A 15,118-nucleotide genomic window follows, 5' to 3' on the forward strand; every position below is an offset into this window, starting at 1 on the left:
TGTTCTCACACAAACACGCAGTGCTATTAGCTGCCTAACTGCTAGCTCTTTATAGAGTGGAGAGGAGGCAAGGAGGTTAAGGGGTGGCTGTCCAGTCTGTACACAGCAGTTTCTTCAAACCAGCCAATCAGCAGTCTCGCCTGGTCTCAGCAGCAAACACACTCACCTACCTGCCTTGCAGGTAGGTGAGTGTCATTAAAGGTAGAACTATTATCTACCTTTAATGACATGGTGTCAGACTCAAGAGCCACTTACTTCTCTCAACTACTTGCAGTAGGAAAAAGAAATCCGAAAGTTGTCTTTGATACAGTGAGTAGCATTGTCTCCCCCCCAACGCCATGTACACCCGTCTCTTCAGATAAGGACTGCAGTGAACTTTTAAAATTTTTTCAAGATAAGATTAGTTGCCTAAGACATAACATAACTCCCTCAGGAAACCCCACCAACCATGATCGTCCACACCCCATAATTATGGAATCTTTCCTCCCAGTTTCTTTAGAGGATTTATTGGAAACACTGACTCAATTGAATCCTTCAACGAGTTTAGCTGATGTCTTACCTACTCGTTTATTCTGTAAAGTTTTTGAGACCATCGGGCCCTCTGTGGTCACGCTGATAAACCATTCATTGCTATCTGGCTCTGTCCCCAGGTGCTTTAAACAGGGGGTTATTCAACCTCTGCTGAAAAAGCCTAACCTGGATCCAACACTTCAGTCAAGCTACAGGCCCATCTCAAAACTTCCTTTTATCTCTAAAATCCTAGAAAAAGTTGTTTGGCTACAAGTAAAGAAAGCGCTGGAGAAGCATAACATTCTTGATAAATTTCAATCGGGTTTCAGAAAGTTACACTCTACAGAAACAGCTCTGCTGAAAGTCACAAATGACCTCTTGATGGCTGCAGACAGGGGTGATTGCTCAGTCCTGGTTCTTCTGGACCTTAGCTCAGCCTTTGATACCGTTGACCATCAGATCTTAATCCATCGCTTAAACTGCACGGTAGGGATATCAGGATCTGTTCTAAAGTGGTTCACCTCATTTCTGGAAGATAGGACGCTTTTAGTTTCAGTGGGAAACTTCCAATCAGACGTGGCTAAGCTTCTATGTGGAGTTCCACAAGGTTCGGTTTTAAGCCCCCTGTTATTTTCACTATATATTCTTCCCTTAGGCCGGATCATTAGCGGTTTCAAAAATATTTCCTATCATTTATATGCGGACGACATCCAATTATACATTTCTTTTAAATCTTGGGAATTAGACAAGCTATCCACTCTTATGGACTGTCTTAAGGAAATTAATCTTTGGATGACAAACAATTTCCTGCAGCTGAACGCAGACAAGACCGAGTGCTTAATCCTAGCCCCAGAGAATATCAAGCCCCAGATTAGTCAACATCTGGGTGCTTTTTCATCGTCGATAAAAGCCACTGCTCGGAATCTTGGGATAATTTTCAACCAATCTTTGTCCTTTGACGTTCATATTAAATCCGTGACCCGCTCCTGCTTTTTTCACTTAAGAAATATTGCCAAACTCAGGACTATTGTCTCCACAACCGAACTGGAGATGCTTGTCCACGCCTTTATTTCCTCCCGGCTGGATTATTGTAATGCACTTTTCTCCTGCGTACCTAAGGCCTCACTAAATCGGCTCCAAGCGGTTCAAAATGCTGCAGCAAGGCTTTTAACCCACAGCAATAAATTTTCCCATATCACTCCTATACTAAAATCCCTGCATTGGCTTCCGGTTGAGTATAGATATAAGTTTAAAATCCTCACCTTTCCGTTTATGTCTCTACAAGGTGAGGCCCCCATCTATATCTCGGAGCTTCTCCAGCCCTATTCTCCAAAGCGGACTCTTAGATCCACTGATAGCGGTCGTCTATCTATTCCACGGACTCGTCTGAAAACAAAGGGGGATCACGCTTTTCAAACCCTGGCTCCAATACTGTGGAACGGTTTACCCTCCTCACTACGCACCATCGACACGGTGGCTTCCTTTAAAAAAACAGCTTAAAACTCATCTGTTTAGACAGGCATTTGGGTAATGTTAATGTTGTTTTATTTTATATTTATATTGTACTATTGCTTGTTTGATATGCTTTTATACTTCCTTTATGTTGCTATATTGTTTGTTTGACATGTCTTCTTGTGAAGCACTTTGTAACAGCGTTTTTGTCTTAAAAAGTGCTATATAAATAAATTTTACTTACTTTTACTTACTTACAGAGAGGAGAGAGAGCTCCACACAGCTGCATATCTAAACAAACATGGGACATGATCGTTGATCATATTAGCATCCACCATTGTTATAATGTATTTATATTTATGAAAGAATAAGGAGTAATTTCAACCCTCAGGCATAAATGTAGGCAGAATTCTTATAAATGCTTGTTTTTTTTATTTTTACTTTTTTAAAATATAAATCAATCTCATATATCATGGTTCTCTAATCTTTCAATAACGGCCTCGGTTGATGTGTCTTTTTGTCTCATAGACTCAGATGTTGCTGCCATGTGCCAGACTTACACCCTAAGCAGACGAAAGACACAGCACCCCGAGGAACTTTTAGCTATTTTCTGCAGCCTGGTAAGAGAGACTTTGAGAGAATATCCTCCAAGACTCATAAAAGCACACCCCTATCACAGAGTGTCCACCTGTACTCTACCTTCACCCAGCAGCACCTTCCTCATCCTCTCACAGAACTGGCTGTACTGTCAGTAAGGTGAAATGTCTTTACCATCTTTGCTCGTGTCTGAAGTTTTTTGATTCTTTGACACTCTGCCATTTTATGGGTGTTTTTTCTTCAAAGGTTTATTCACAAATGTCTACCTCACGATTAAAAGACCCCTCACCGACACTGCGACCCTGAACAGGATACAAAATGACCTCGAGCATTGACCAGTGAGTCAAACATTTGGCTAGTTTTTTTTTTTTTATTGTTGATTTAAAAAAATAGTGGGACATGAAGAAAATCCAAAACACATTCAGCCCACAGTTCTCATGCATCTAATTAACAGTGATTTCATTTTTTCCTTTTTTTGAAGATTAAGATCAAAGTAATTTAGGGATTTACAGTGCCTGAGTTTGATGTCTTCATGTTTTCTAGGAGAGATTTTCTTATCAAAGAGCTCACTGTAAATGTTAAAGGATCTGATATAACTGTTGGTTTGTCCAATCTGCAGGGATGACAGTAGTATTTTTGATGGGTTAATGGAAGAAGATGAAAAGGACAAAGCAAAACGGTAAGATCTTGGGTTTGTTTTCATATCAAATGCATTCAGTGAAGTTACATCCTCCATAAAACTGCTATTGTAGTTGTTACAAGACTTGATTTTAGATATCGTTTTGAATTATTACAGCTACAGTGAACAAGATTTTGATAAGTGTTCCTAGTTAAGATGTCATCTAACTTTTACTAATATTTGTTCTTCTAAATAACCAGCGTGTCCCGTAACAAGTCTGAGAAGAAGCGCAGAGACCAGTTCAATGTCCTCATCAAGGAGTTGGGTACAATGCTGCCGGGCAACACCCGGAAGATGGACAAGTCCACTATTTTGCAGAAAAGTATCGACTTTCTGCACAAACACAAAGGTGAAAAACTCTAATAACCACTAGAATTAATTATAATGGTAGTGGGTTTATCCCTCAGTTCATCCTTAGTTTAAAATGAAATGTTTTAGCTCTTTCTCTTCAAGCCAACTTGCTTCTGTTTGACTGCCTCTTGCAAACAAATTCTGTGTGGACTCATATTAGGGCCACCATACACAGCCAAAAGTAGAACAAAAATGAGCTGAAACTGATTGCTTTGTGCATTCTGAAACATGAACATTTGGCTTACTGGGATTACATATACTGACCACTTTAATGGTCCATAAGGTAAAGCATAATGGGTGCCTTTTTAAATTCGCAGAGTTATAAGTTACATGCGTTATGTCTACTTTATCAGAAATCGCAGCTCAGTCAGAGTCAACTGAGATCAGACAAGACTGGAAACCTCCTTTTCTTAGTAATGAAGAGTTCACTCAGCTGATGTTGGAGGTAAGGCAGTTTCTTGCACTTATTTTTCTTGTATTTCTATGCAAAAATATAGATGAAATATTATCTAACCTTTGTTTCTATTAGGCGTTAGATGGATTTTTCCTTGCAATTATGGCTGATGGGAATATAATCTATGTCTCTGAGAGTGTGACTTCCCTACTAGAACATTTACCAGTGAGTATAAGCTTTAAATAATAGATAAAGTCAGTAGTTCACTGATGAAACATTTGGTAATAAACATATTCATTGGTTTTGTTTTTCCCCAGTCTGATCTTGTTGATCAGAACTTGTTAAATTTCTTGCCTGTGGGGGAGCATTCAGAGGTGTACAAGGCTCTGTCCTCTCATGTCATGGAAGGAGAAACATTGACACCTGAGTATCTTAAAAGTAGGTTGGATATGTTATCTGTCTTCAGCTGCTGTTTTTGTTCTTCAATTATTATGTTTAAGCTATTATTATTATTATTATTATTATTATTATTATTATTATTATTATTATTGTTATAGCAAAAAATCAGCTAGAGTTCTGTTGCCACATGCTCCGAGGGACAATCGACCCCAAAGAGCCCCCCGTGTATGAATATGTAAAGTTTATTGGAAACTTCAAGTCCCTGAATAATGGTAAGTTACAGTACACGGAGTCAGAATGTAGAGCAGAGATGTTGTGTGAAAGGATTAACTTTGCTTTGTTCCCATTCTTTTTTACCAGTGCCTAACTGTACCCGAAATGGTTTCGATGGAGTGATCCAGCGATCACTTCACTCTGCCTTTGAAGACAGAGTGTGTCTCATAGCCACTGTGAGGCTAGCCAAGCCACAGTTTATCAAGGTGAGAATCTTTAACTGCTTCTCCTTTTATCTGGTTGACACACATTCGGTTTCTTGCTTTAGGGCTCTTAAGGTAGCTTTAATTAGGACAGGGCTCAGCAGTAATGGTCACCTGAGGAAAAATGATTTGGGCCCTTGTCATTTATCATGTGTAGTTCCCTCATGCCTCTGCTGGGAATAACTTTTTTACCTCATTTAAAAAATGGGGGAGGGGTTATGTTGACATATCGCTGTCGTAGAAACCTGGGCTGTTTTACTGGAGATGGCAGAACCTAAATGGATAAAATAAGTTGAAAATAAACCAGAACTTGTATTGCTGAACAAACAGGGATGATTGATCATGTAATTTGTCATACTGCACAAGTTTAAAAGGCTCTTTTTAAGACGATATACTGTGTGTAGTTTAGAGTTGTGTATGTGTATTTTTATGTCTTCTAAGTTCTGTTTTCTCCCCTTGCACCAATAGGAGATGTGCACAGTAGAAGAGCCTAATGAGGAATTTACATCCAGACATAGTTTAGAGTGGAAATTTCTCTTCCTGGACCACAGGTAATTCTTTTCCAATTTATCAGTGTAAATGCATAACTTAATTTCCAGTTTGTGCTACAATGGATCAGTATTAAGTGTTTAGTCAAACCTAACCTACTTGATTTGGTGTGAAAGTTGCTGACCTATATTTATAAAGAATGACCTTTTTTTTTTTTTTTTTTTTTAACCATGGTTACGGTATGTGACTGTGTGGCTTTTTTGTTAAATCAGAATTGTTGATTTTTGTGAGAGACCAAATCGAAAAAACTCGTGTTTTGTAACACTTCTGTCATTATTTATTACACAGCAGGCTTGCTTTTATGAAGGCTTGTGGTCAGGAAACATAATTATTATTATAAAAGAAGAGTGAGGTCAACCTGACCCGCTATCGGTCACCAGCATTTTTACTTTATTTCCCACGGGCCTTCGACGTGGTGCTGATGACTCGGGGTGATATCACGAACACTATCCAAAACCTGTCAGTCACTCTAACTTCACGATTGATATTTGTTTTTGTTGACTATCTACACAACTACATATTGTACAACATATTGTTTGTAAGCTCATGGATCTGGAATATTTATGTATATATTTTCTTACACAAATAGATGTTTGGGGGGGATAAGAGGATTTGAAAGTAAGCAAGCATTCACTTTTGTATGCCTCTGAAACCATGCACGTTTCAGTTGATATCCTAGGTTATGTTTCAGTGTAGCTAATTCTTTACCTTTATAAAAATAAAATGGAGTAACTTAATAATTTTATTATTTCAAAGATGTTTTTCATAATTAGTGCAGACATTCCTGAGTTTTGGCTGAAATCTCGTTTTGGTAGATCAGAGTGACCTTTGTCCAAAAAAAATGAGTACATTTTAATGAGTTCATCCTTAATTCAAAGTTAATATTTATCCCAGATGTGACGACATTCCCTCCAGGCATTTCTGATATATTACGTGAATGGGATAGACAACCCAAAAGATCCGTTCTGGCCACAGCTGTCTCCAGCATGGAAGAATAATAATAAAAATCCTAATCAGTGTCGAAATAATGCCTGCATAATGATGCAATAAACAGTGTGACGTGCAAATGTCATTCAGTTAAGGTTGAATGATAGAAGTCCAAGGTTAAGGTGTGTAAGATAAGAATAGTAGGTAGTTCAGAAGTCAGATAGCCTGAGGGCTGAAGCTCCTCCTTCAAGCTTACGCCACTTAATATGTTTAAAAAAAAAAAGTGTGAACATGAACTCAGAACAACGGCGTCGCGTGTGTTTTCCTTGGGACAGGCCAAATGAAATGAACTACAGGTATAACTGTAACCAGTAGCTAATTTAGACACAGATGTAGTTGGCTCTCATAGTTACAAAAGCTCAATGATCTTATTCAGGGATTAAAAAAAAAAAAAAAAAAGAAGCTTTATCAGCTTTATCAGTCTCATTAAACATTACAACAACAGCTCTTCTGGGCTGGTAGAAAGGTAAACTGTACACCTGAATACAGACATTTCATCCTGGTGAGTGGTGAGAGCTGGGAGTAGCAAATTATCCCAACTCTCATTACTGAAAATGTTTAGGCATGCTACCCTGAACCATTTAGAAAGACACTTATTTTCCTTATGCTGTGAAAGCATCAGGTGAAGCTACATGCATACATACTCCTTTATTGCTTTATGTTGTCATTTAGGGGTAAATATGGCTGGATGTATGACTTAACGTAAGAACAAGACATTTCCTGATTGACTTCCAGTTAATCATTTCAATAACGTTAACTGTGTTTGTCCAGAGCTCCGCCCATCATAGGTTACCTCCCATTTGAGGTCCTGGGTACATCAGGATATGACTACTATCATGTAGATGACCTTGAGACACTAGCCAAGTGTCACGAACACTGTGAGTACACTTCTGTCAGCGATCACTGAAGCATGGTCAACTCCAGTTATCAACTTCCTCTCGAGCTTCCAAAGCAGAGCATTGAAATCTTCTCTTTGCTTCTGTGTAGTAATGCAATATGGGAAAGGAAAGTCCTGCTACTACAGATTCCTCACCAAAGGGCAGCAATGGATTTGGCTTCAGACCCATTACTACATTACTTATCACCAGTGGAACTCCAGGCCAGAGTTCATTGTCTGCACACACACGGTCGTAAGGTGCATGAAGATTTCCCTCTTGACCCTTTGATATGACATTGCTCACGAGCTAAAACATACAGTCCTCTGTAAAACCCTAGAGGTAGTATAATGACATGCTTTGCTTCCAGTGATGTGGTGTTTTTATTACTATGGAGTAGACAAAAGCTACTGGAAATATTTTTACATATTGAAATGTATAAGAGGCAGCCAAATGCAGCAATATATATATTATTATTAGTAGTAGTAGTATTACAATTGTATTAAACTTTATATTAAAAAAAAGTCATGATTTGTTAATTTTCCATATACTTCTGTTCAAACTTTGAAATCAGAAAGTCTGAACTTGAATTGTTTTAATTCAGGTGTATTCTGGTGATTTCCAGAGCCATAATTATGAAAGTTGTGTCCAACCCTAACTGTGTGTGTCATTAATTGTCTTTGCGCTGCAGTTATGCTGAAGTAAGAGCAGAACAGCGCAGAGAGCTGGGAATTGAAGAATCACCACCTCAAATCACCGCTGAGAAGGTCAGACCAACATGAGGTATGATTTGTAAAAATTAAAGAGTGGACAGCATAGTGACCTTGTGACAATGCATTGTTTGCAGCAATCCCAGGATTCAGGCTCTGAGTCCCAGCTCAACACTTTCAGCTTGAAAGAGGCCTTAGAGCGATTTGACCACAGTCGGACCCCATCGGCCTCGTCTCGCAGCTCACGTAAATCTTCCCACACGGCTGTGTCTGACCCAGCCTGTAAGTACAAGCATCTGTTCACTACTGAGCAAAGCTTGATGTATATTAACTATTTCTTTTTTTATTATTATTATCTGAGCATCATGTTTATATTTGCCCTTCAGCATCACAAATGAAGCTTCAGGGAGATAGGAGTACACCAGGTCGCCAGTCGGTCTCTGCTGTGGAGATGACATCACAACGGAGATCATCTATCAGCAGTCAGGTCAGTGGATGGACAAGCGCACACGCTCTGGTCTTAAATTTCACGATACCTGTATTCTGGGTCATGAGGGATTTCATTAGGACTTAGGACTTTTGTTTGGTGTCTTTAATTCCATCAGCAGTCGATGAGTTCCCAAAATACAGGACAGAACGTGGCGTCATCCATGGTTTCACAACAACAGCCGCAGCAGCCACAACAGCAGCAACAGCAACAACAACAGCAGCAACAGCAACAAGTTCCGACCAACAACCAAGTAAGATATTCACGTCATTTTTTTTTATTGTCTAATATTGCTGATTCTTAAGTATAACTAGCAGACAATGACTGCAGTGGACAGCGTTTTTTTTTTTGTTTGTTTGTTTTAATGCTCAGTTTCACTTCACTATAAAGAACTTCTTTATCCATCATGTCTTATGTCTTCTGTGTGGCACTTGATAAACTGAAGGTCCAACAGCACAATTATGAACAAGAGTAGCCTATGTGTCTGTTTGACACTGCCTTATGACATGGGACAGCCAATGAACATGGATCTGCAAAGCTCTGTATAGCTCCCACGCACTGACATGATGGGGCTGTTAACCCAGGAATGCCTATATTTATATATAAAACGTAGACGTAGTCCCTATGATGCCACCTATTGGTTTGTGGACTACTGTAGCCTGTAGTCTGACCGTCAGCATGTTGGATTTTTAAGTCTTTAAAAAATGTAGGTGAGTTAAATAAAAAATATAGCCCCTGCACACAGTTGTCATGAACCGTCAGTTGGCTGTAGAGAACAAAGGAAAGTTTGCAGGCTGTAAATATGTTTATTTTTGCTTTAAAGCTGAGAATTTTATGGGTGTTCACAAATTCACTTGCTTTTATTGCCAACGTTAAGCAGATATTCTTGGAGCTGCAGTTTGAATTGGTTACATTTTTAAGCCAGTGGTCACTGTTGGTTAAAATGTGTTCTGTGGTCAGCATGCAAGAAGTTGTTTGTACTCAGAGAATGTGACCTGAGCCTTAACAATTTGTAAAATATACGTATGGAACATTTAAAATAAACTGCCATACTGTTATGTCTTTATTCTTTAACAGTCAATGGTCCAGTTCTCCAGCCAGTTAGAAGCCATGCAGCACCTGAAAGAGCAGCTGGAGCAGAGGACCAGAATGATCGAGGTCAACATTCAGCGGCAGCAGGATGAGCTGCGGCAGATCCAGGACGAGCTACAGAGGGTGCAGGGACAGAGTCTGCAGGTAGGACTGAAGAGCTGCGCACAAGTGTTGCAAATGAATGATTACATAGCCTAGTAAATATATGAAAGGTTTTCTTTTTAATTGTTTTATATTCAGCTTACATGATGGATGTGTTGCTGTTATAATTAGAGCTGGAGTTCGAATGTGTGATGTGTATCTCAGATGTTCCTGCAGAAAGGGCCTGGAGGACTAAATGTGAGCTCTGTACAGATGGCCCAGGGGAATGGTGGGCAGCAGGGGGGTACACTCAGCATGCAGGGCCAGGTGGTTTCTGCAGGATCTCTGCAAAACAGCATACAGCAACAACATGCTGTGCAGCCCCCATCCCAGCAGCAAACACTCCTACGGGAACAGAACACAGCACTCTCGCAGGTCAGACAGGCTAAACGGTTCTCATTTTGCCTCTCACTGACCCGCTGAATTCATAGCTTAGCTGTGTTTGTTATAGATTTTTCCATCCAGCATGCTCGTGTCATAGACTCCGGTTCTGTTTATTTCAGCCTCAGAGGTCGTCGCACACAGTGCAGCCTCAACAGAATCCACTGCCTGCATCTCTCTACAACACGATGATGATCCCTCAGCAAAGTCCTGCTAACGTGGTTCAGATTGCCACAAGCCTGGCGCAGAATACTGGACCCAACACTCCTGCTGTGGCAACATTTGCACAGGACCGTTCGGCTCAGATTAGGTGTGAATCTTCACATAAATCTATTTGTTATATTTCTTCATAATGAAAATGTTATTAAGTAGTGCTCGAGTTCATTGATGGCACCCTCTGTGGTGCATAATACTTCAATTTAATGTAGTACTAATTTAGGTACAGTGCACTTTTATAGTGAAAAAAGGTCATATATATTGACCTTATGTCAATTTGGGTTAATTAGACTTATCAGACCTGACTAACTTCCTGAACCTTACAGGTTTCCTGCAGGCCCCCAGCTGCTCACCAAGCTAGTGACAGGGCAGATGACATGTGGGGCAGTTATGGTCCCCACAACCATGTTTATGGGTCAAGTGGTGACGGCCTTTGCACCGCAGCAGGGCCAGACGCAGACAATTAGCATTTCCCAACAGGCTCCGCAGCAGCAACAGCAACAGGAGCAACAGATTCAACCGCAGTCTCAGGTCACAGCCATGCAGCAAGGGCAAGCTCCACTGACCCAGCAGCAAACACAGTTCCTACAGGTAACACTGACACAGTAACCACTTATCAGGTGAAGTTTTACTGTATGAAGTTGGCTCGCATACAGGCAGCTTGCTGTTTACGTGATTTAAAATATCCTAATGAATTTTATTTTATATAAATTGAAAATTCTTTGTATGCTCAAAGAACTTGACACAGGAGATGGAGTTGAATGTGAATATTTTTTTTCAGATCTGTTGACAGACGAGGACATTTTCAAAATGTGATTTTGATTAAAATACAATGTTGAAAGATGCAGCTTAGTTTAGATGAATTCCTGTTGACAACAACGATGTTTCAGTTCCATATCACTACTCACTGTTCAATCGGACTCTAACCACAACAAGAGGATGGTGGATGACAAATTAGATCTAGAAATTAAAGTTTAACTTAATGCCACAAGTTACTATTTTTTTTTAATATAATTAATATACGAGGAGGAACTGATATGCTTTGACTGATGGCCTCCAAAAGCCTGTTTTTTTTTTGGTCGCACTACAATCATAAGGCTAAGTATGGTGAGACATAGCGGTCCAGATCTTTTGCTTGTTGTAGTCTATTACATTTCAATAATCTGTAATCTCTAAATAATGGTCTGCTTCAGATACTTTTAAATGGTTAGAAATCCTCTGGTTTAGCCAAGGGACCACCCTGAATAGAGCATGAAGAACGCAGCATGCGCACTCATGTCTCAGTGTCTGTGTATTGTTCAGCCATTACACAGACACTGATTTGCCTGCCTTTCTTGCTTTACAGTGAATCAGCAGAGTCCTAGTTACTGCAGCTTTAAGTTACATCTTGGCTCGTTAGGCTGTGCCGACTAAGCTAATGTAACTTTTTCACTTAAGGCTCCTCGACTCCTTCATGGAAACCAGTCCACCCAGCTGATCCTGCAGGCAGCGTTCCCTTTGCAGCAGCAGGGTACCTTCACTGCAGCAGCCCAACAGCAGCAGCAACAGCATCAAACACAGCAGAAGCAGTTACAACAAAAGCAGCAACAGCAGCTGGCTCCTCACAGAGCAGATAGTTTGTCTGACCGCTCAGCGACACAGCCGCAGTAACTAGCCCAAGCCTATCAGAAGTGCAGTGAACCAAACTCAGGTGTGGTTGATGGGAGTGTAAAGTGCAGTTCTGCTGAAAGTGCACCACTGAAACCTCAGAGGATGAGAAGTGGACACTCTGTTGCTCTGCTTCTCTCACGCGAATCTTGTGCTGTTTGCACTTCACTCCTGAGCCCAGAGTACACCAGAGAACCCGGGATGGGGCTTGCTGTGGCAGCAGGTTTGGCTGTGGAATGAAGCCTTCCCTCCAAGAAAACAGGGCCATACAAGGCCTGCAAAAGACTCCCCCTTACGCCTCCCCTTGTGTCGTGTGTGTCTGTGTTTGGGTGTGTGTGTGTGTGCAGGCGCGCATGTGTGCTCTAGTCACCCTCACAGGATTATTTCACAGTTCTCCCGTCAGTGCGGTGGAGAGCTTCACTTCGAGGACGTCCTACAAAACAACCAATTGTTTGTTTTGTATGTTTTTCTTGTAAAACTAATTATGGGTCAGAAAATATTTTTAAGAATGTGGTGTAGATTGAACTTTGACTGTACAGAATATCATGTGTAATATATACTGTAAATATACTGAAGAATAACTACCGTAATTGTCGGGCTATAAGCCGCTACTTTTTGCACAAGCTTTGAACCCTGCGGCTTTTAGTCAGGTGCGGCTTTTCTATGGATTTTCCATGATTTTTGTGATATCGTAAGACGATTTGTTTTGTTTGTTCCGCTGTTGTACGGCACTACGTTGCCTGGCGGAAGGATCGGGGTTCAAGAGTGGTATGTTAGTCACATGTCCGTCCGCCAGGCAACGTAGTGCCGTACGAAGTAGCGCGAAAAACAAACTTCAAAGTAGCGCTACGCATTCAGCGGGAGGCGTGGATGACGAGCGGCGATAAACTTGCGAAAAGCAAGTTATGCCCAACTCCACCGGTGGATTCTGACAGCGTGGAAAAGTGCGAAAACATCCACCAACGGACTGCTGCATGATGGAGAGGAGGACACCGCCACGGCCCTTCTGAAGGTGTTCGACTCTGACACTGACAATGAGGATTTCTTTGGTTTTGAAAGTGACAACGAAGGAGAGAAGCGGAGAGTGGATGACGAAGCCATCCTGAGCCTGTTCGTTTCCGACATTGGAGAAGAGGACTTTGGTGGTTTTAGAGCGCAGGAAGAAGAGAAAGATGGTGAATGACTGACTTTTCTTCTTGTTAAAGCCGTGTCACTGCACCTGAGCCTAAAAGGTAGTCCGAATCTATTTTTCTGGTGTGCTGTAGGTTACTGTTATGTACTACATGTGCAAATATGTACCCATAACTTGTTTTTCAAAATATTAATAAAAGGGGTGTGTCTCCAAACAGCCATCTCTTTCCTGACAATTCCCTTTGTGCATATTCTCTTACATATGATAAGTCAACATTGAAACACCTGCGGCTTTTAGTCAGGTGCGGCTAATGTATGTACAAAACAGGATTTTCCCCTGATTTTAGCTTGTGCGGCTAATATTCAGGTGCGCTTTGTAGTCCGGGAAATACGGTAATATTTTATATGATGCATGAAATGAAATGCATAGTCTGTTATTTGCAGCTTTGAATATGCTTTTTTTCTAATACTCAGAAAAAAAGACCTGAAAATGCTTAGTGGCTGATATTTTCACAGACTTCCTTTCTCCTAGGGGATGTTTGTTTGTGTGTCTGCATCAGACAGTGCCGATGCTGTTTGTTGTGTCACAGTTTGTTTAATCCTTGACGCCTATTTTCACACAACTTCACAAAATTATCGACAGAATGATAGAAAAATACTTTAGTTTTTTTAAAGATGTGCTCAAGCACTTAAGACTTGAAATCAATGTGTGAGATTTGTGAATAGAATGGAGGCAACATTAAGCTAAACATATGCAACAGTAAGATCTGCTAACATTATCCTTCATATCATCATTTCTTAATTTTTAGAACTTGAGATCCCTCCATTTCACAGCCATCCATATCGCCTGTGTTGGCACCCAAGGATGCTTTATTTCACCTGTAAACATTTATACTTTTAGATGTATGTAAATATAAAATACTAACCCATTAAATACTTTAGTAAGAGACATGATCTAGTTTTAAGGCATCTAACTGTTTTAGCTGGGCACGCAGAACAAAAAGCATCCACTCTCTCTAGGACTTTCTGGGAGACACCAGTCATCCTGTCAACCCGATACAAAGATCCCATCCTATTCCATTATACCCTTCTCTGAGCTCTGTGGATTATCGGGAGAAGCCAGTTGCTCTGCTTTTTGTAGCTGTGCTGAGTGGTCTGAGATTGTCTTGTGAGAACTGCAGTAACGTTATTTGGCCCCTTGATGGCAGTGACATGGATATATTATGGCTTTTTACATTTAGAAAACAAACGTATGAGTTACATTTGGGATTTCATTTGCAACCTCTCTTCCGCAGACGAGGTGCTGAGCCAGTTCTACCATTGTGCCTTTTGAGAACCAGCACACATTTTGGCAGAGAATCTAATATCATGAAGTGTTCCCAGTAGAAGTAGGTGTTGTTTCTGTGGGAGGAAAATTGAGGCTGTATCTGACAGTGTCTTGGTGTAGACACTTATGTCACTTTGGGTCCCAATTTAAGGGGGCCTTTTTTTTTTTTTTTTTTTGTAAAATGGTGGAAAAACATGTGAACCCAGCTCTACATCATGCACTGGTACCACCAAACCGTTGCTTTTCAGCTCCTTAACACTTGATGGTATTCAGCAGCTGGATGCTAACATCGTCTGCTGATTGATGCTTTGCAGGTAATATTTATTTTTCTAAACTGCAGTTATGGATCGTAAAACATTCAGAGTGAGGACAATGCAAAGCCAGTAATACTCTTTAGGTTCAGAACTGCAAGCACTTAAATATAAGCAGTCATGTGAGCAACTGTCATTGTAATAACACTGATTAAAGCTGCCTTAAGTTTAAAAAAAAAAGATTTTTCAGGACACACTTATATAATATTAGGCCAAATCCAGCAGTACCGGGAAGACGTTTTAATTACCCATTAAATATTTGACAAAAGCTAAAAAGAACCTTGGAGTTCTACAGTCACAATGGAAAGTTGGGGTAAGCCAGACTTTTAGTACACTCACCATAATTTGTATCACTGAGCTAAAGATGGCATTGAGGGGATCAGTGTTACTGTAGACGGAGACCATC

General features: G+C 40.5%; 1 protein-coding gene across 2 annotated transcripts in view; it reads left to right on the forward strand.

Annotated features, from left to right (window-relative positions):
* clocka (clock circadian regulator a) overlaps window positions 1-12,549 on the forward strand; it is a 35,258-nt gene extending 22,709 nt beyond the window's left edge. Inside the window, exons 3-23 of one of the 2 annotated variants that reach the window (XM_026157730.1) lie at window positions 2,491-2,718; window positions 2,806-2,897; window positions 3,179-3,238; window positions 3,439-3,587; window positions 3,943-4,034; window positions 4,119-4,208; window positions 4,301-4,421; window positions 4,541-4,654; window positions 4,743-4,861; window positions 5,327-5,409; window positions 7,166-7,272; window positions 7,382-7,529; window positions 7,961-8,036; window positions 8,117-8,261; window positions 8,366-8,466; window positions 8,585-8,719; window positions 9,544-9,702; window positions 9,913-10,074; window positions 10,203-10,390; window positions 10,623-10,887; window positions 11,734-12,549. In XM_026157730.1, the coding sequence (XP_026013515.1) occupies window positions 2,878-2,897; window positions 3,179-3,238; window positions 3,439-3,587; window positions 3,943-4,034; window positions 4,119-4,208; window positions 4,301-4,421; window positions 4,541-4,654; window positions 4,743-4,861; window positions 5,327-5,409; window positions 7,166-7,272; window positions 7,382-7,529; window positions 7,961-8,036; window positions 8,117-8,261; window positions 8,366-8,466; window positions 8,585-8,719; window positions 9,544-9,702; window positions 9,913-10,074; window positions 10,203-10,390; window positions 10,623-10,887; window positions 11,734-11,946 (2,547 nt within the window). In that variant the 5' untranslated portion in view covers window positions 2,491-2,718; window positions 2,806-2,877 and the 3' untranslated portion in view covers window positions 11,947-12,549. Of the gene's footprint in view, window positions 1-2,490; window positions 2,719-2,805; window positions 2,898-3,178; window positions 3,239-3,438; window positions 3,588-3,942; window positions 4,035-4,118; window positions 4,209-4,300; window positions 4,422-4,540; window positions 4,655-4,742; window positions 4,862-5,326; window positions 5,410-7,165; window positions 7,273-7,381; window positions 7,530-7,960; window positions 8,037-8,116; window positions 8,262-8,365; window positions 8,467-8,584; window positions 8,720-9,543; window positions 9,703-9,864; window positions 10,075-10,202; window positions 10,391-10,622; window positions 10,888-11,733 lie in introns of both variants that reach the window. The other variant, XM_026157729.1, reaches the window with a different exon arrangement.
* The last annotated feature ends 2,569 nt before the right edge of the window (window positions 12,550-15,118 follow it).

The sequence above is a fragment of the Astatotilapia calliptera genome, chromosome 23 (genome assembly GCF_900246225.1).
Source record: "Astatotilapia calliptera chromosome 23, fAstCal1.2, whole genome shotgun sequence".
NCBI lineage: Eukaryota > Metazoa > Chordata > Actinopteri > Cichliformes > Cichlidae > Astatotilapia > Astatotilapia calliptera.